This window comes from Platichthys flesus, chromosome 24 (genome assembly GCF_949316205.1).
Source record: "Platichthys flesus chromosome 24, fPlaFle2.1, whole genome shotgun sequence".
Classification (NCBI taxonomy): Eukaryota; Metazoa; Chordata; class Actinopteri; order Pleuronectiformes; family Pleuronectidae; genus Platichthys; species Platichthys flesus.
The window spans coordinates 10,508,939-10,528,826 of record NC_084968.1 but is presented as its reverse complement, the minus strand read 5'-3'; the positions used below and the strand labels follow the sequence as shown (position 1 = coordinate 10,528,826).

The 19,888-nt window shown below is 43.4% G+C and overlaps 3 protein-coding genes across 4 annotated transcripts; 1 reads left to right on the top strand and 2 right to left on the bottom strand.

The window, feature by feature from the left end:
- Positions 1-955: 955 nt before the first annotated feature.
- Positions 956-4,043, bottom strand: ponzr1 (plac8 onzin related protein 1). Its single transcript, XM_062384212.1, has 4 exons — positions 3,902-4,043; positions 2,483-2,638; positions 2,106-2,251; positions 956-1,386 (listed from the first exon to the last, which is right to left on the bottom strand). Exons 2-4 carry the CDS (start codon positions 2,634-2,636, stop codon positions 1,249-1,251), a joined length of 438 nt encoding a protein of 145 aa, XP_062240196.1. The 5' UTR covers positions 2,637-2,638; positions 3,902-4,043; the 3' UTR covers positions 956-1,248.
- Positions 4,044-4,058: 15 nt separating this feature from the next.
- Positions 4,059-7,408, top strand: zgc:194312 (uncharacterized protein LOC794943 homolog). 2 transcript variants are annotated; one of them, XM_062384211.1, is made up of 3 exons: positions 4,059-4,149; positions 4,778-5,767; positions 6,867-7,408. In XM_062384211.1, the coding sequence occupies exons 2-3, from the start codon at positions 4,803-4,805 to the stop codon at positions 7,024-7,026; spliced, it is 1,125 nt and encodes a 374-aa protein (XP_062240195.1). In that variant the 5' UTR covers positions 4,059-4,149; positions 4,778-4,802; the 3' UTR covers positions 7,027-7,408. The 2 variants fall into 2 exon arrangements, with proteins under 2 accessions (XP_062240195.1, XP_062240194.1); XM_062384210.1 differs by lacking the exon at positions 4,059-4,149 and having other exon boundaries at positions 4,157-5,767.
- A 644-nt stretch (positions 7,409-8,052) lies between these two features.
- Positions 8,053-19,865, bottom strand: acadvl (acyl-CoA dehydrogenase very long chain). The gene is made up of 21 exons (XM_062384011.1): positions 19,770-19,865; positions 19,457-19,553; positions 19,278-19,347; positions 17,569-17,640; positions 17,242-17,314; positions 17,063-17,127; positions 16,831-16,965; positions 16,555-16,699; positions 16,250-16,379; positions 16,015-16,140; positions 15,729-15,927; positions 15,074-15,178; positions 14,537-14,623; positions 14,142-14,204; positions 12,608-12,709; positions 11,523-11,620; positions 10,783-10,855; positions 10,554-10,626; positions 10,196-10,268; positions 10,000-10,075; positions 8,053-9,840 (listed from the first exon to the last, which is right to left on the bottom strand). The coding sequence occupies exons 2-21, from the start codon at positions 19,528-19,530 to the stop codon at positions 9,703-9,705; spliced, it is 1,977 nt and encodes a 658-aa protein (XP_062239995.1). The 5' UTR covers positions 19,531-19,553; positions 19,770-19,865; the 3' UTR covers positions 8,053-9,702.
- Positions 19,866-19,888: the final 23 nt, after the last annotated feature.

The window sequence follows — 19,888 nt, the reverse complement described above, 5'->3', positions numbered from 1 at the left end:
TCATTAATTACACATGTATCTAAGCTCATTAACCATACATAATATGAGTGAAAGGTTAAAGTGATAGCAGCAGCCCCCCCCCCGGCCACACACCCTCCTCCAAACACTGAACATTTGAACACTTGCACTACACTGTCACTTTTCTTTACAACTGTAATATCCTGCCTATAGTATATTCATATCTATATATTTTTATATATTTATCTTGCTTAAAGTAATTATATCATACAATACCTGTTAATACTGTACTACTTCAGATATATTACTTCTTGCTCATAGTTCTTATATCATACAAAGCTGTTAATACTGTACTATTTCCTTTATTTACTGCTCAGTTTTTATATCATACAATACCTGTCAATACTGTATTATTCCATATATATTTGCTACTGTACATATCTTATTTATTTACATTTTATATACGCACAATACTCTGCACTTTAACTCCTTTTTTTGCACATCTGGTTAGACGCTAAACTGCATTTCGTTGTATAAGAACTTGTACTGTGCCATGACAATAAAGTTGAATCTAATCTAATCTAATCTAAAAATGTCATTGTCCTTAATGCTGATTAAAGATAGCGGGTGTGTGTTTTCTCCTCATAGGGTTTTTCCTCCTCATTCTCTCTCTGTAGTTCACAAACTTCTGCAGACCTCTTAATCGTCTGCAGAGAAACAAACAGGTTCTTTAACGGCTGCTTCTCGATGTGGTGGCACTGCAGTGTGTAGGCAGCAGCACCACCACTTCCTGAGATGTCCACCTGGGGAGGGGCAGGATGTGGTCTCTCTGCCCCCTTCCTCCGACTCTTGTACTTAGTGGTCACATCAATCTCTTTCTACTGTTTCACAAAATCAAGAGTCCCAGTGAAAGCTCTTTGTGTGTCGACAACATTTTGTGCAATTTCTACATCATGAATAAAGACAGAAGTGACGATTGTGACTCAGGGAGAAGGCGTTTCTTTTGTAAAGCTGTATAAAACATTTATTAGAAAAACTGTATTTTTGCTTTTAACACAAGTTAGACAATGCAACAGCAAAGAGTGTGAAGGACGGGGGTGATATCAGTCAGTAACACAGAATATAACGCGGTCACTCACAATGGTCCGATTTAAAACATCTGCTGAAAACAAACGTGAATCTGTCGGCTGCATCTTAATCTTCCAACTAATACTGATAACAGAACACTACAACTACGAAGAGGAGCATGCAGCTATTATGACTTGGCGCCATATTCCCGGAGGTTTCATCCTATATATTGACGACCTGCGTGGTGACCATGGTGTCGCCGGCCGGCCCGCCGCCCCTGACCTTCAGCTCTCGGTGCATCTGGCACCACACGCACATGTAGCACCAGGTGAGGTCGCAGCAGTCGCCGCAGCAAGAACCCTGCAGGAGGAAAGAAGGGGAAGGGGATGGATCTGTGTAAATTCATAATGACTGATTTACATGGAATAATCACTGAGACCCTTTTAACACCACTTGATGAAAACTATGATATTCAGCAAGAAGGAAAACACACTTGTTCCAAGTTCCAACTTTAATGTCCTGTTGACTCCATTGCCTTGATCCCCATTGTCTCAGTTTGCTTCATCAGAACGTCCAAACCCTTGTCATTCTCAAGCCCCTCATCTGATAAACTCCAGTTCATAAACTAGTTATCCCGCGCGGCATAAGAGGCATTAGCTTCAGAGAGAAACTAAACCAGAAACTACTAATTCTTCTTCAGTCTGGCACAGTAGGGATAGTTTCTCTGTTTGGTTTTCAACCTTTAATCACCAAATTCTAATCTTTTCATCTCCCAGTTGAAGTGAAAGTTTCCGATGTAATAAAATCCCCACGTGGGACAGGATTACACGGATCTGGTTTCTAACCGGCCTTCAGTTTGTGTATTTAAGCTCAAGTCTGTTTGAGCTGCGGTGTTTGTTTGGCTTTCACAATAATTGAATGCTCTGATTTCGAATCCCTATATACACAACAGCTATCCTCACTATTAAAACAAATTTAATGCAAAATTGCAAATAAAAGATAAATACGATATATGTGTGGCAAGGGTATTAAAATACAACATTTTAAAATCACCCTCCCCACATTCAAACCAGTCTTACGTGGATGCCGTGGCGCTCTCGGATGGAGGAACGCAGGAGGCAGGACACGATACAGCAGACGTCCAGGAGGGGCATGGCGCAGCACCAGCCATGCATACTGGCCGTCTCACACTGCATGCAGGGGAAACAACAGAGCCCATAGCAACCTTCAGAACCAAGAAGGGAGAGAGAAGAATTAATGACATTTAGCAGCAGACATTTTTCCTAACAGAGAGGACGCAAATACGAGAATACAGCAGGAAAGTGTGCGTTAAACTCACAAAGAGCGAGTGGGCGTGTTGATGACATTTATAACACAATTCGACGCATGTGAAACTGGAAGAATGGAAACATCTCAGCATGCAACGCCACAAAAAAGACCGCAAGAAGAAACTTACAGGTGCCCATGTCGCCGCAGCAATCGCAGACGCTGGAGCTCCATGTCCCGTGGCGTTGGGTGTGGGTGGTGGTCACTGACACCACCTGGGTGGGGCTGATGGGCTGGTAAGGACCGGGTTGCTGGTAAGGACCGGGCTGCTGGTAGACGGCCATGACTGGAGGACACAGGGTAGGAAATTCAGAAAGTGGGAACTAGTTGGTCCCAGTATAAAAATGATCTCAGAGTGTCGGTTTCATATCACTAAGGCAGATGATTGGCAGTTGTTATTGCAACATGTCACATGTGTTTTATTAAAATGAGGTGTTGCACAGACCCATTTGGTTGGTGTGGGACACAAACATACTGTGAGAAAATTGTGTTTTTGTGGTTTGAACAGGTTTCCCAAGGGCATTGTGGGTAATAATGCAGAAGCTTGATATTTTTGCACTATTGAGTTTTAATAGTATTCTTGCATTAAAGTGAAGTCTCTTCAACTGGTGGGAGACAAAATGGCAGGATCACATCCCTGCTGGCCTTCACTCTTTCCCCCTGTTCAGTTTTTTTGGTCTCATCCCAATTGAGCAGACACATGCTCCATCTTGTTTCAAATCCATCCATCTTCCAAATACTTTCACAAACTTCAGGAATTAGCTCTTACTAACACCGAGTCATCCTTCATTGACCTAGATCCCCTTCTCATGCTCCATTGAATTATTATTACCCCGGCCAAGGAGGTTGGCTTTTCACTGCTGTTTGTGTGTGAGCAGGAATGCACTACTTAAAACTACTAAATATATAAAAAGTACCATATTAAAAAACAGAAATCAGAAAATGCTAATTAAGAGCTACAGTTTGGGCTAGTTTTGCTAATTTAGAGCTAAAGTTCTGGCTAGCTTAGCCAAATAAGGGATGTGGCTGGTTTAGCTAACTTGGAGCTAAAGATTTAGCTAGCCATAACTAACTAGGAGCTCAAACCACATGCTCAAGCTAATAATGTTTAATAAACGGGTTGTCTCATACATTCATACACACTCGTTCCATATAGATGCAAAGGTATTTTATCAAATTAAAAATGTACATTCATAATTAATTCACATCAATGATTTGGATAAACTGTCTAAATGTTGGTTTAGTGCCCTTAACCACCACATTGTTTTTTTAAAGAATAACTTTATTAATCTGGTGAACAAAGCAAAGTGAGAATAGTCACATGTGGTCGAGTTAAAGGGTTAATAAAAAAGGATTGGAGCTAATTAACGGTTTTGATCTCATTTCTCTGTTTTAAAAAAGAACTGAGAGTGAACACACAACTAACTGATGTGGTCTCAACAACTTCCCACAATATAGAACAAACCGCGATGCACCTGTGTAGTTAAGTGATAATAAGTTCACTTCAGCCGCAGTGGGACTCAAACCGATGAAATAAACGTGTTCTTACCTTTCCTTGTGGGTCCGGGACTAACGCAGTGAACGAGGCGAAGTCGTGTGAAGAAACGTTACTGCCCCTGCGTGTGTGCGAGTGTGTGAGTGTGTGCGTGTGTTTGCGTGCGCGTGTGTGTGTGGGTTTGAAAAGAAAAAGTTCAGTTTTGTTTCCTGCGAAAAGCTACAGCGTAATGCAGCGTCAGACAGGATGAGGATCTTCACATTGATGCAACACAACCACGTTATTATATTATACTGAGCCAAGTGAGTAAACACTACAGGGACGTAAAGAAGTGATAACAACTTAAAAAAAAAAAGAAAACAAGGTTATTATCTAGTACCTGCGATTTTGAAAAAGAAACCTCTATCCACAGGTTGGTGCTGCATTCGGGTACTGTCAGATTTTACATGATTTAAAATAATATAATTAAATAGAGTATGACAGAATAGAAGAGAATGGAATGTGGCGTAGAAAAACGATATATGATATTGTTGAGTAGAATAGAATAGAATATTAATATATGATTGTGTTTGGAAACAAACATATCCTCGTGTCATACACATGCACCTGCCCTTGTAACACCTGCTCTGACCGCTTGGTGGTGCAATGGGCTCAGGTACAGGTATGGGTTGGTCTCTTGTCATAAACACGGAAATAGATATCATTTAAAGTCGAGCGACAGACAGAGGGAGACAGAGAGAGAGAGAGAGAGAGAGAGAGAGAGAGAGAGAGAGAGAGAGAGAGCGAGAGAGAGAAACGTAAGCAGCGGTGTTTCTGACTCAGTCTTCAGTGAGAGAGCATTGAGAGAGGATCATGCAGGGAATAAGCTCTCTTTCCCATCTTCATCATCATCTTCATCATCACCACCATCATCATGTCCATCTTCATCAGTCCAGCCAACTCCAGCCGAGGGATCATGTCAGTGAACAGCACCGAGGAGACAGGAGCAGCTGCCTCGGGGAGGGACTACACCTGTGTGCGCTTCTACGTGTCCACCGTCTCCTTCTCGGTTCTCCTCTTCTTCAACCTCCTCATCAACTGGACCATCCTGCGTGAGGAGCGGCTCCGGACTCGCGCGCGCTTCGTGCTGGTCTTCCAGCTGCTGGTGTCGGCCCTGCTCCACCTGGGCATGAGCAGCGTCTTCTACTCGCAGGTGCACCTGGACGCACGGCCGGGGCGCACCGCCTGCCTGCTCATGGTGACCGTCCTGATCTCCAGCGCCTCCTGCATCCTCCTGACGCTCACGGTGATGGCGCTGGATCGCTACTGCGCCGTGTGCCACCCGATGCGCTACGCCGACACCTGCACCGCGGGGCACTGGCCCTGGCTGCTGGGCGTGCTCACCTGGCTGGTGGCGCTGGTCATCCCCCTCAGCCTGCTCCTCCAGCCGAGCCCGGAGGACGACCACCAAGGGAGGTGTGGCCCGGAGCAGCTGAGGAGAGGCGGCCTGCAGAAGGTGCTGTTCATCGGGCTGTGCACGATGCTGATTCTGTACAGCTACGTGCGCATACTGGTGGAGGGGCGGAGGTTAGGGGTGCTCAATCGGCACAACCGTGCCGGGTGTCGGACCATCGCCCTGCACGGCAGCCAGCTGGCCGTGTACATCCTCCCCAGCTTCGTGAGCTTCGTGCTGGCGACGCTGCACAAGCAGAAACTGATCCAGACGCAGACTCGAGAGTTGTCCGCGGTGGTCACCTTCGCCTTCTTCAGCCTGGCGCAGTGCGTCGCGCCAATTGTTTACGGTTTGCGCAAAGAGGAACTCCTGGAGAAGATGAGCCGCAGGTTCCCCTGCTGCTCCCGGTACCTGAAGACTGTCCTGGGCTGGACGGTGCGAGGCAGCTGGTTGCCCCCCTACCACAGAGCGCGACACGACCCCTACAGGTTAGTGCTCACTTCTAGTCTTTTTCTCATATAAAAGTTCAGTAAAGTTACTAATACTTTGGATTATAATCGTTATGAGTAACTTTGGAGTAGCTTTCCCTCCCACCTCTCCTCTTACCCCAACCGGTCGAGGCAGATGCGTAAAGGGGAGTTACTTCTCTCGGTGGCAAAAGTGCACAGTCTTATTGAAATTGTAGGGTCTCGTCCTTAATGTCTAAAGGGCCTTGAGGTCATGCATGTTGTGATTTGGGGCCACACACATAAAGTTGATTGTAATTGCAATGTTTTGAGTCATGTTAGTGTAGAAACAATCAAAGGTTATCAAAATCTTCAGGATAGAAATCAGTCAGTGATACATATTTTTTAATACATTTTAATTGTGTTATTAAGATAATTTTTAAATCGCCTTTTTCACCTTTTTCCCCTAATGACAAAAACACAATCGACAACCTTCTTAATGTGCCCAGGTTTAAGTTACACATTGTAAACAAATCCACAGATGCACGAGCACTTCTACAAAAACTATGCGATACACCAGTTTGCAGGTTGTGTGCCGGAGAACATCTTGACCAGGAGCAGTGACTCTGAGATCTATGATATGATAAAACAAGATCATTTAAAACTCTTGATGTCATTTTATATTAAACACAGAGTGTCAGTGGTGTAATCAATCTTCTCAATCGTCAGCAAAACAGTACGTAGATCATTTATCAAGATTTTATAAACAGTACATTCATTTAGCAGAGATTACTGTAATGGTCGTGAACAGAGTAAGCAAAACTTTACAGGGGAAATACTGACTTAGGGTAATGGAGTGTAAAATCGTCCCTTGTTCAAAGTGAAGGACGAGTAAACACAAGACAACGTGACTTATTTGACCAAAACATGCAGAACTAGGTTATTAGCATGAGGCTCAATATTACTGTGACTACTACAACATAAATAAAGGAGTCCTGCCACATGCTATTTAGAATGAAACCACAAACAGACAACACTTCCCCTTTTAGTGCTTCGCATCTTGCCACACAACAAAAAACACCACACAATTCGATCCCTGAACTGGTTGTGTAACTTCATGTTCTTCCCCCCCCCCCCACAGGGAGCGAACCCTCACAGCCCAGACGATCATCTCCCAAGAGCTTCCACAACTGCCAGAGAAGGAGGAGGAGGAGGAAGAGGAGGAAGAAATGAGGCCAGTGTCAGTCAGGAGTTCCTCTCATGACTCCCACTCATATCAGGGTGATGCAGACAATGCCTGAAATGGGGGGGGGGGGGGGGGAACAAGCAGGTCACTGCCGGGCTCCTGAGTGGCCCAGGGGACATTTGGAGAAGTGGCTGGTTTTCTCAGGGCCTCGTGGAATCTCCTGGGACTTCATGAGGAGAACATTCAAACCAGGACGTGCAGCAACATGGATGTTTTGACGAATCACAAGCACAACATGTGGACTGACGGCAGAGCACAGTGTGGTTCAGGTGCTGAGATCTCTCACTGTGAATTTACCTTGGCTAGTCCAGGGATTTAAACCTCAAACTCTCAGACCTCTTGGCTACAAACAGTCCTGCCTCATTTGAACTGGATGGAGGATAATGTTGTTTCCATGTGTTCTTTACCTTGTACATATTAAAAAAGAGAAAGTTTAAGTCGAATGGCCTTGATCCGCTTAAATATTTCCATTTCCCACACACGGCAGACGTTCTGGCACCTCGTTCATTTTGGGGCTGAGTTGCAGAGTCTGTCACGCACACCTATAGTCAGACGTGGGGGGGAATTCTCAACCTTTTAACCACACGGCTCCTGAAGCAGTGGCTCAGCATCTCCTTCTCGTAGCAGCGACACTTAGCAAGTGTGAAAAAGTGCAGGAGGAGGGAGTTCCTGTTTTCAAGTTCACGGCTGCACAGATGCCCCAGCAGCCATGTGGTGGCAGAGCACTTACTGGTATTCCTGTAAAGTGAGTGTTGGGGCTGGAAGAGTCAGGGGCTGCAGAAGTGAAAGCAAATGTTGCAGATAATAATAAATACTGAAGAAACAGGAAGTACGTCTGGCGGGAAGGAGCTTACGGGCGAAAATATTGCTTTGATTTTTTTGTTTTGAGGTTTTGAGGTTCGATATTTAATACGCTATTACAGGTTTAAAAGAACAGCTTAAAAGTCAATGTCGTTTTCTCTGTTAAAGCCACATCCGCTGATATGACAATGAGTTAAAAGAACCAGAACGATATCTCAGTTCAGGGAAAGGCCAAACAAAAGACATGTTCAGTAAAGATAAATCAGAATCCACACAGACGTCAGAGTAATGGTCAGTTTATTTATTAATCCCAATAGAAGTGCGTTTCACCACAAAGCAGATCTGCACAAACATCCCAACTCCTCTTGTCAATCATCGGCTGCATGTGTTCATATCAAACAGCAGCTCTGTCACAACACAAACACAGAGCAGATCCCTTGAGGTTGCGTGGATCCTGAGCAGATACAGTTTGAGCTGCAGCAGATCACTATTTACAGTTAATGATACCGGTCACCTTCAGCAGAGGAACGTACACTCTTGCACTTTGGAAAGTGAAGCTATCCTCAAGTCATAACAGGAACTTCAAACAGCATCTGTGGACCGGTTTGTAAGGCAAAGGCTTCTCTAGCGTGCAGAAGACCATTAAAGTACATGAACTATTACACTGTATGTACATCTCAACACAACGCAGACAAAAGTGTACACATTCAAAAGGCTGAGTTTGATCTTTAAAAGCCCCGTCGAGTTTACAGTAAAACAGATTTGTTCAAAGCTTCCTGTTAACTGACCTCTAATCTCAAAGTTGCATTGTTCTTATGCATTAATTCATCTAGGATTCACACAAATATAACACCGTTAGTTTCATGTCTCACCAGATTAAACAGTCACCACTGACTTCAGACAAGCTTTTGTTGGTTAATCACACCTTTGGGTTTCGTTGCCTCAAGGTGCCAAAATGCCAACGGTTGAGTTCAAGTGTATTTGCCATGTCAACAGCATGGCCGCTGGACGGGAAACTCAATGACGAGTAAGACAGTTTAGTCGCATCGTTAAGGTAGGGCCAAGAACTGATGACAATCCAGATCAGACGTATGGAGAACGCAGCGTTGACAACAACAGGAGAATATCAGGAACATTCAGGCAAGGTGTGGCACCTGGGAAGAGCGTGAAGGAGGCTGGACATGACTGTTGGCAATCCGCTGTTTTCGTTTACAGCACATCGAGATCTGTTATGACCCTCATCGCCAAAAGCTCCCATGGTCTTTCCAAGTTCACATCTTCATCAGCATGTTCTTAAAAGTTTGCGTCCTTTGCGTGATAGAAACATCCTCTACACGATACTCGCTCTTAAAGACATCTTCCTGCTGTTTTCTCACGTGGGCTCACTCAGACATTTTCCAGACATTTTCCAAAGGGGCTGCCAGGAAAAGTTAAAGAAAAAGTCTGGACTGAATCAGACTTTCTCATGTACAACACCCCCCCCACCCCCCCGGGGAAATATCAGGAAAATGTCTGGCCCTTAGTACCGGTCTGAAAGCAGCTGCAGAGTGCTGGACCAAACCAAAGATTAAAATAATGATTATTCTATAAAAACTATGAGGTTCAAGTGTATCTCACTACATGAATGCTTACTCGTACAGAGGGGATCATGAGCTTTGACCCCCCCACCCAATTTCTCCTGTCCACAAGCCAGTGCCCTTGAGCAAGACAACATGCTCTTGCCTTATGTACATGAGTGTGTGTGTGTGATTGAGAGGCAAATTGTCCAAAGGCGCTTGGGATAAAAGCCTTACATAATGAACCATCAACGTGGAGCAATGAGGAGTGGAAATTGGTTCAAGTGTGAGAGAAGATGGCACAAATGAAAAAGAGCCTGCTGAGATTGGGGCGGGGTAAAAAAAAAAAAAAGGAAAACCACAGCGTAGTGTGTTTAGAAACCCAGAGGGTGAGGAGCCACCACTCCCCCGTTCTCCACCATGGCGGCTGAGATGGACCGCAGGTTCTTGTAGAGCTGTCTGGACTCACTGGATCGCAGGGTCTTGGTGCCAAGCATGATCCTCTCATGGGCCTGAGGGACAAATGGAAGCGTTAAGGAATAATACTAATTTATCAAGAGCTGTTGCCAAAGCAATGTAGCACTAATATTAGATTGTTTTTCCTCACGTTCACTAAACAGCTATCAGTCTAAATGTGGAATTAAAACCATTTCAGGTCTCGTCAGTCTTACCTCCACACACCAGGTCTCACACAGCATCTTCTCATGCTGAGCTGAGGCTTGACCCTGACTCAGAGAGCGTGAAGCCCTGCAGAGGACAAAGAAATGAAAGAAACGTCTCTTAAGCTAAGAAGACAAGTGAAACATGTACAGATGGTTTAATCATGTCTTGCTCCTTAGAACTTCTCTTATCGGATTTCACTCCTACCTGGACAGGACCACCACCATGGCGTAAAGGTCAATGGCGCAGTCGGCGACTCTCATTAGGACAAACTGTTCATCTGAAACAGGAACATGCACGTTGAGTTGACTCATCACAAAACAAACACACCTAAAAGGACAAGAGGATTCTTCATTTTAGCAATAAACCGTATCATTGAATGTGATTGTGACAACGTACGGCGCAGGTTTGTGTGGACAAATCAGAATTCTTCTTTCATTTCATTATTACAAAATCAACAACATAAAAATGACTTTACCCCGACAGCAAAAATGTACCGGATGGGGATTTTCCTTACGACCACAACATTTCACACCTTCACACATGCATGCATACACACACTTACCTATGATCTTCTTGCCATGTTTGATAAGCAGCTCTTCAACAACACCTCCGAACTGTTCGATGGCTTTAATTGTCTATAAAAGGGGAGAAAACACACACACACATCATACCATTAGTGAAAACAAACTCTGTCCCGACAAACAGTCATTCGGATACCCACCCACACACTCACTCTTTCCAAGCTAGCTATAGGGAAACCCCTCACATCAATGGCTGAATCAGTAACGTACCAGTTCACCGCTCTGTGCCAGCTCAGGGTGCACGGATCCCTGCAGAGTCAGACCTGTGCCCAAACCTGCCTTCCTACAAACACATCAAAAGATGACAGTGTTATATCAACATACAGACACGTTGTGGAAACAGCTCAACAGCCAGTTGGCATCAGTGTCCGCACGAAATCCTCTCAGCCACATGACGACCGTTGAGTGTGATGTATTCAAACACTGCTCATAAACCGATGCGTCATTATACAATTATGTCCTTTATTCGATTATTATTAGATGGATGACTGAAATCTATGTGAGGTGTTTGTAAAGGCTCGGGGTAATCCCTTAAAGGGCTATAATATGACGTGTTGTCAGATACTAAAGTTGTCATTTTTAGGAAGTTATGGAGTAAAGAATTTATGACACCTTTATATGTAAACTATATATATATATATATATACATACACACATCTCATAAAAGTGAAGACTGATTTCTGTGGCCGATGTGCGCTACACACAATTCTTAGAAGGAGAAATTGAATATGAAATATAACCAAATCCTGGAAATGTGAACTTTTTGTATGACAGGAGAGAAAATACCCGCTGATGAGCAGTCAGGTCAATTCTGTCATGAACCCTAGAGAAGGACTCCATCTCCTTTTACAGCGAAAGCAGGTTTGCTCTCTCCCCCGCATAGAAGAGACAAAGAAAGTGAAGTGTGTTTGTATGTGTGTCTGTTTGTGTGTGTGTGTGTGTGTGGCAACCTTTTGGCTCTCTTGGAGATTTCTCCCGCGAGAAACCCAGCATTGCCAAGCGGGTTCTTCAGGGCCTTCTGCAAACTCTTCAACTGGTTCCCAGCATTCTAGAAGGAAGCAAAAAGGGAAGCAGGAGATAAATCAACAGGGAGGGAAATTGATTCAAGCTGTTTACCTTTATAATGTCACAGATATCTAATGTTCAAATCGAAAGCAAGACGAGAAGTATCTTGAAAGGATCTTTAAAAAATAAAATGATATTCCATGATACACTGTGGAATGAAACGTCCTGTATCGTTTCCCTGTTTACCCGCATATATGAGACGTGCACTTTTCTCTTTTGTTATTTAAAGCAACACAAGGTAAGAACTTCCCATGGGTATATTTTGGCATCCGTATAAGGTTATAGCTTATGTTTGATTATCATAAATAACTCTGGCAGGGATGTTTACCCTGGCGGATTGTTGTCACCAGTCCAATAGCAAAAATATTACGTTGGCATCTGTCCTGCATCTTCTTTCCCTGTTCAAGGTCACAAGGAGGGGTTCTGTGAGCTCTATGGCGTGACAGAGATGCCATTCTCCGTCGTATAACTCCTCAAATCTACTTCTCATGTTTACAGGATAATCCACAATTTTGAATAGAAAAAAATGGTGTCAGTGTTGCCAGATTTGCAGTTTTCAACTAACAGATTAGGATCCTTTCATTTGAGTAAGTGATACTGATTCCAGCAACTTTTTGAGTCATATTTTCATGGTAAGGAACCGTCCCTTCCTCTCCTCAGAATAAACTGAGATTGTCCCTGTGCTCTCTTTTTAAGAAATATAGGGGAAGAGAATGAAAAGGCACTGAGCATTAGGAAACACAAGTTTAACACAGACGCTTGGTGTTAAATAAGAAAAAAGGAAGCTGCGCCTTGTTACGAGACGCGGCGGCGTCTTGCATAGGAAGTAAGAGGGTTAAGAGTCTTAGATGACAGAGATCACTTCCTCTAAACAGAACATCTGTGTTTTTCCACACAGATCACCACAGCTGAGTCTGCAGGGTGAAAAAACCAACAACAAACCAGTCCAACAAAAGGGGTTTCAAGTTACCTGGAATCCATTGAGGGCGACAAAGAGCCTCAGGATGTCGTTGGTTCCCTCAAAGATTCTGAAGATTCTCAGGTCCCTCATCACTCGCTCCACTCCACAATCCTTCAGAAACAGACTCAGACATTAACATTTCTCTTTCAACCAAATCCTGTGCACAATTCAGCAGCAACGATCACATTTAACCCATAATTTAAGGCCATATACGTTCAGATATTTTTTTTTTTCTTAAAATAGAAACAATCTCTGACCACATGAGTGTTAAGCATTTCCATTGAAAAACTATAACGGAGCCATTTTCAAAATTCGGTTTTCGACCCTAGTGTGCAGCAGCCGTTAACAGTAATGAGTTTAAAAGCTACAACATAGTAGTATGGATGGAGTCTAATTCTACAAACATGCTGCATTGAACTAGAGAGAACTCTGCACTGCAATCTTTAATTCATTCTGCAGACAAACCCTGCTTATTATCTATATTAAAACGTATCTTACGCATACATGACATTCTGATGCATGCAGGTTAAAGAAGCTGGTGGAGCTGCAGTTGCAAACAGTCAATAAGGCAACGTTTGTATTTCAGGCGGCAAAGATGATATATTCTGTCCAGAGGAGCAGAAATGAAAATGTATCTGACTCGTCTTCCCTGGTGAAATGAAACTCTGTGTCAAAATGTTAACTTGGAGCAGAACTTATCATATCATGTTGGTATCACAGTATCTTAACCTCTTCCTTTTATACAGATCATGGCCCACAACTGATGTCACACTTATCTTGCAAAAGCATGAAGGTAGCAGAATCATCTGCAGCTTAAATCTTAAACGTAAAACGTTCTCTTGCTCTGTTGAAGTTTTCAGTGACCCTGTGAGTTTGTAAATTGTTCTGTTTTTAAACTAAATTGCATTTAATTGTGCTGGTTATTTTTCCTGCTCTGTGTAAGTGTTTGCAGAGAACAATCTGTACCAGGGTTGCCACCTCTGAATGTTGTTTCATTATGGGGCAAAGTTTCCACTGTGCTGCACGTCTGCTCTAGAAGTGGCCCCTGCATGGTTTGGTTTATTTTAAGAACAGCGACAATCTTGTTTCCATAACTTCACATCACCCACATATCTTTGGCTACTTCGTGCACGCTTTGGTCTTGGGTGCTTACCTGAGAAAACGATTATTTAATGATTTTGTATATTTTTATCATCTTGCGCGCAGCAACAACACTACTCAACACCAGACTGGTAAAATAAGAGCATATTCTAATGTTCCCATGACTATAACAATGTACTCGTAGTAGTCTACATGCTTGTAGTTCTCATATGTTTTTTGCCAATGTTGAGTTCATCAAATTAAAGAAAACGTTGCTACTGATTCACACATTGCTTTTGTAAAAAAATGCACAGATATAACAAAAATACTTCAAGTCAACTGTTCTATTAAATCATTGTGTTTGCTTTCTGTGAGCTGTATAGAGAAGTAGCTGCTTCCAATCGGCGCCTTCTTGACTTTGCTGTCTGATGTATATGTAGCAGGATGTAGACTGAGCACTCACCTTCATGAAGCCCATGCCGCCCATGACCTGAATACACTCGTCAGTCACGGTCCACGCCGCTTCCTGTCACAGTTGGAGGGGGAGAAGTTTTAGCTTTGACAAATACACAATTATATCAATTCGGTACACAAGTTTTGAAACTTCCCACTTCCCCCTCGTTTCTTCAGTTTTCCACAGAATGAGGAAGATTATAGCTGTTATTAGAGATGTGGCATTTTCGCCAGAGTACTAAAATAGAATTAACATTAATAGAAATATAAATCTTCGCTGATTACTACAGGAGATAGATATAAAAGCAATTAAGCACATACACCCGGGCCCCTTGACAAATAGTATCACCCCCACCATCTCTTCCTGTTAAACCAATGAGAGTGTTGTGCTGTGAAAGCTCTTACAGAAGCAAAGATCTTGCTGATGGCAGCTTCAATCTGGAACTCAGACGCTCCGCTGTCCATGTTGCCACTGATCATGTAGGCCATCGACTGCAAAAAACAAACAAACCCAGAGGATGCAATGTCAGTTATGTTTTCACTTGTCTCTTTGTTGGTAAATTTTTTGCTCCATTTTCCAGCAGTGTTACACAAAAACTACTAAACCAATTACTACCAAACTCTCTGGAGGCCTGCGAAGTTCCCATTAAATCTGGAAGCAAATTGAAAGGGCAGATCTAGGGGATTCGTTTTTCTTCTTTAACACTAACTCTGGGGGATTTTCCAATTTGTAATTTAAATATTTAGGGAATAACGCATGAATATTGATTTAATAAACAGACTGTACCTTTTACATATTTTGCAATGACAAATACATCTGTGTTTAGTATATTTCTCTTGAGCAGGTGCATGTAGTTAATGTGAACTGAAATTAAACATCTCTGTTAAATTAGTTGACTTTGATAAAAAAGGGGAAGTAAAAGCACTGTTAGTAACTCCGACCTCAGTCACATATTCCAGCATCGCCATGCGCGCCAGCTTCTCCTGGATGGCTCCGTAGTTGTGGATCTTGCTCCCAAACTGGGTTCTGTTGGCTGCGTGGTCCACCTGATGTGAAGAGGGGAAATGATGCTTTACTGTCAGTAATGAAATCACAGTTACAGGCTGTAGCTTCACCTTAGATAACAGGTCATTCCTCTTACTGTAGCACATAAGATCATATGCTTCTGCCGCTCAGCTAATAAAATATACTGAGGACAGAGATTACATCGTATGAATTTTTTTCTATGCATCAGTATAACAAGTTCAATACGAAGGATTCAAAATGATCAAATACACAGTAGTTTTCTTTTTCTGTACTTCTGTAATAAAGCTGTCAAAGACACATTTGACAGATGTGAATGTTTGCCGCCAGTTAACTCAGCAGGAAGTTGCAGAGCAGAAAAAAAGGTCATACTTAGCTACAAGCTGGGGAATTTCCCACAAACCCACAACGAAAGAAATACATGCGAGTGAAAGAGGGGGTGTAACACAGACAATACAGATGAGAATTGATGCAGCACGTGCAATAAGCCATGATCCTCCTCTGCTGACACACTTCACACCACCTCACTTCCCTTCCTGTCTGCATATATTGTGCTGCCTGTCGTCTACTCACAGCTTTGGTGATGACTCCCTTCATGGTGCCACAGAGGGCGGCCGCCATGCCGAAGCGCCCGTTGTTCAGGATGTTCATGGCGACCTTGAAACCTCCACCGACCTCGCCGAGCAAACAGTCGGCGGGCACGCGGACATTATCGAAGTAGACCTCGGCCGTGTTGGACGCCTTGATGCCCATCTTCTTCTCTGGGGGGCCACTGCGGGTCAAAGGCGAGAAACGATTTATTAAGATAAAAAAAATGACAACAATCAGAGCTTTGGGACAAACGGAGAACCATGCTCACTGTGTCACTCCTCCAAAGCTCCTCTCCACGACGAAGGCTGAGATCTTGTCCTTCATCTCGCCAGTTTTGGGATCCTTCATGGGCGTCTTGGCGAACACTGTGAAGATCTCAGCCAGGCCTCCATTACTGAAAAGTGAAATTGTTTAAAGCAAAGCTCCACATCAGCTTCCAGCCATGACATCCTTTTACAGTGCTGCCCCCTTGTGGTGAAAGTAACAAGAGCCTGTTTCCTCACCTGATCCAGATCTTGCTTCCACTGAGTGTGAAATATTCTCCGCAGGGGGACTGGATGGCGGTGGTCTTGATAGAGGCGGCGTCAGAGCCACTGGCTGGTTCAGTCAGACAGAAGGCCGCTATATGCTCGCCTGCAAGGACAAATAAACACAAGCAATGTCAATCATGCACAAAACAGAAAGGAAAAGCAGCTCTCAATCTTTCCTCCAGGGGATAGAATAATTAAGATAATGGTTAAACTGTCAGATATTAAGCCTCAGTAACATTTCTTTGTCGAGGGTTTGACAATAACAATAGGAATCATACCTGTTGCGAGTTTAGGCAGGTACTTCTGCTTCTGGGCTGGATTCCCAAAAAGCAGAATGCCCTTGAAGCCGATGGACTGGTGGGCGCCCAGAGTGATGCCAACGCCCAGGTCGTGACTGCCGACGATCTCGACTAACCGGGCATACTGATGCACAGATGGATATTATCACATTAGACACACAGCTCACGCCAGTTAATATCTCTATCAGGCACAATATTTACTCATGTGGGAGTGTAACAGAGCAAATAGCCATAAGTCATACGAGCAGACGGTACCTGTGTGTTTGAGAGGCCGAGGCCATTCAGGTCAGCTGGCACCTGCAGGCCAAAGGCGCCCATCTCCTTCAGGCCCTCCATGGTGTGATCCTCCACCTTCTCCAAGGCGTCATTCTTTGCTGCATCGTTCACCTCCTGTTCACAGGGAGAACAAACACACAAGGTGAGGGGTGAGTCAGAGGGTTGTTAAGCATGTGATCACACAAACTTATCTATGAGCTTTCAAATTTACCTCGAAAAATTTGGCGACGGGACCCACAAGCTCCATGAGGAACTGCTCCTGCTCCTCATTGAGGGCTACGGCACAGATCATAGTTATTACACTTCAGTTTTTTTTCAGGTATACAGAGATATTTATAAATTGCTGCTATCTTTTAAAAAAGATGTTAACATGAACATCCTCTGATTTACCTGACGGGTATGGAAACACTTGGGCAGTGGCGATCTGCCCCTTGAAAATGTTGACAGCAAATGATTTGGATTCCTGTAAAGAATGGCCCAGTGGAATAGTGTGGAAGTGTTAGTATGAAAGAGAGTTGCGTCACCAACAAGAATGTGTGTTGGGGCTCCAGATAAACAGGAACACATCATTAAAGACACTTATCTTCAGCAGCTCAAGAATTCCACAGAAGATTTAACTCTCAATGTTCAATTAAGATTTGTGTGTCCACAAAGACTAAATGTTAAATACTCTTTAAAATACATAATCATTCAAAATATAATAATAAAATAAAATACCTGAGAAACAATCTTCTTTTCCACTTTAGTGGCAGCATCAGTTCCGACTGCGGCTGTCTTCTCTATCACAGCCTGAAGAGAAACAAGCAAAACAGATTAAAAGACAATGAAGTTTCACAGAGGTCATCTCAACAACTAAAAAAATAAACACATAAAAGAACCCTGTCCATTGCACATGCTGCCTAACTAAACAGATACCTGTCAGGTTGATGAGATAACAAACGTATTTTACAGTAAGTCTTGTGTTTCTTTACGCTGGCAAAACAAACTTTCATTTTACTGTGTACTTTGCCATGTTGAGCCCTGAGATGATCATCAAGATATGATTCACTGTTGACATGAACTGACACCTTGGAGTTAGCCTATTATATAATTGTGTTTGTCAAAAGTATAATACAAAAGTATAAGTCCTGTTGACTCAAGAGAATCAAACATCCCGAGAAAGTCTCAGCTGAGCGGTTCAGCTTCATTTGAGTCATAGTGAGAACAAAGCAATTTAAATTCAGAGCCTTAAATATAATAAATACCTGTGTATTTATGACGATTAGACTTATATTTTTTAAAGATGCACTTATAAAACATTGTCATCACACACACCTGCCATGACAAGACTAAGGCACGGAGCTTAACCATCTATGTGCTCATCTAAAACTGAATGAACATTCTAGTGGGACTAGTTTCGTTTACAGAAGGTTGTTTGATGCCTTTTTGGTTTTTCCAGTTTATCCTGCAGGAGTTTCTGGAGACTGGTGTTACAAGTTAACACAGAGGAAATAATCTCATGAGTTAGGCTGAGTCCATAGAGTCACCTGATGTTTATACTGAAGAAATTAAACAGATATGAAACAGCGAAGAACGACACGTTTAAAAAATAAACAAAAATTGTTATCATAAAATTCTCCAACTTGTTAAAAATACCGCAGTTAAAACCTAAAAGCATGAGCACATCACCCCCTCACTGCTCTGGCTACCTGTCACGCTCAGAATTGATTCTAAACAATTTAATTGCCAGTTTTTTAAATCTCTTAGTGGCAGTGCATCGTCTTATGGCAGTGACCTTCTAATCCTGTACTCACCTGCGTGTTATCTAAGGTCATCTCATTGTTCCCCGAGTGAAGCGTGAAACTAAGGGTAGAGTCTTTTCTGTGAGGTCCCACGACTATGGAATAACTTTCCACTGGGAATCAGACACGCTGCCTAATTGACCTCCATTAAAACTACTTTAAAGACTCAGTTTTATAATTTGGCTTGTACATGAACTTCCTATGTCTTTGTGTGCGTCATTTCTCCATCTCAATGTTTGTGAAGCACTTTGTAAACTTGCCCTTTGATAAGTGCTACACAAATAAAGTTTATGAGTTAATACCAATTATGTCAGTTGGGGACATGCACTGACATATGACATCTTCCAGCAGCTGTGTGAATGGCTGAACCCTTGCCTGGAAAATACCGGCGTCCCCCACGTGTGACACCTTTGGTAACAGAGTCACGTGACCAGTGAACCTTCACCCACTTCCAGCGGGAGGGGATGACGGCGTTATGTCACCCTGACACCTCCATCACCAAAACAAGGCGAATGATAAGACACTGGATCATCACAACCCCCCAGAATGCAACACGTACCCCTGACAGAATGTGAATTTAAGAGTAAACACTGTTAAAATGCGAATTAAAGCGTAAACACCGACTTTAGGCTACTGTTACTGTACCTCTGCAGCCTGGCTGGCGTAGAGACGGGAGCTTTGGACCGCTGCCACAGCCCTGGCCGGACGATGACCTCTGTGGTCCGGACAAGAAAACGAGATTAGTCCCTGTTTCTGTTTTGATACGCTACAGTCTGTCATGTTAGCCCGGAAGCTAACGACGGCCGCTTTTGAGAGATACGTACCCAGACAGGCCGGGAGGGATCCGGAGAAGGGAGCCACATAGGGCGGAGGACTGGCTCACCTTGCGAAGCAGCATGTTTGTAATGTCGTGTTATTGTTCTGTGGAGGAAAAACACACACAAGCTAGTTAGCACAATAACACACCGGTTGCTAGCTAGCGGCTACTGTAGGTTAGCAAACGGCTATTTCTGTTCACAGCAAAGCTACGTAATGTTTCCTGTCTCCTCGCACATTAAGATAATGTCGGTTAAAATGTCTTTTAATTCCTATCGTCGCGAAACGAAAACACAAACAGTTATTGAAGTAGCTGCTCACGTTATGTTTGTCACGTCCTCAAGGTCCTGGAAGGAGTCGACTGTTCGATTCCCCTCGAATGCTCCTCTACTGTACGCTTTTGACCCGCAGTGCTTTCTGGGAGGTGGAGTTCCTTTCCA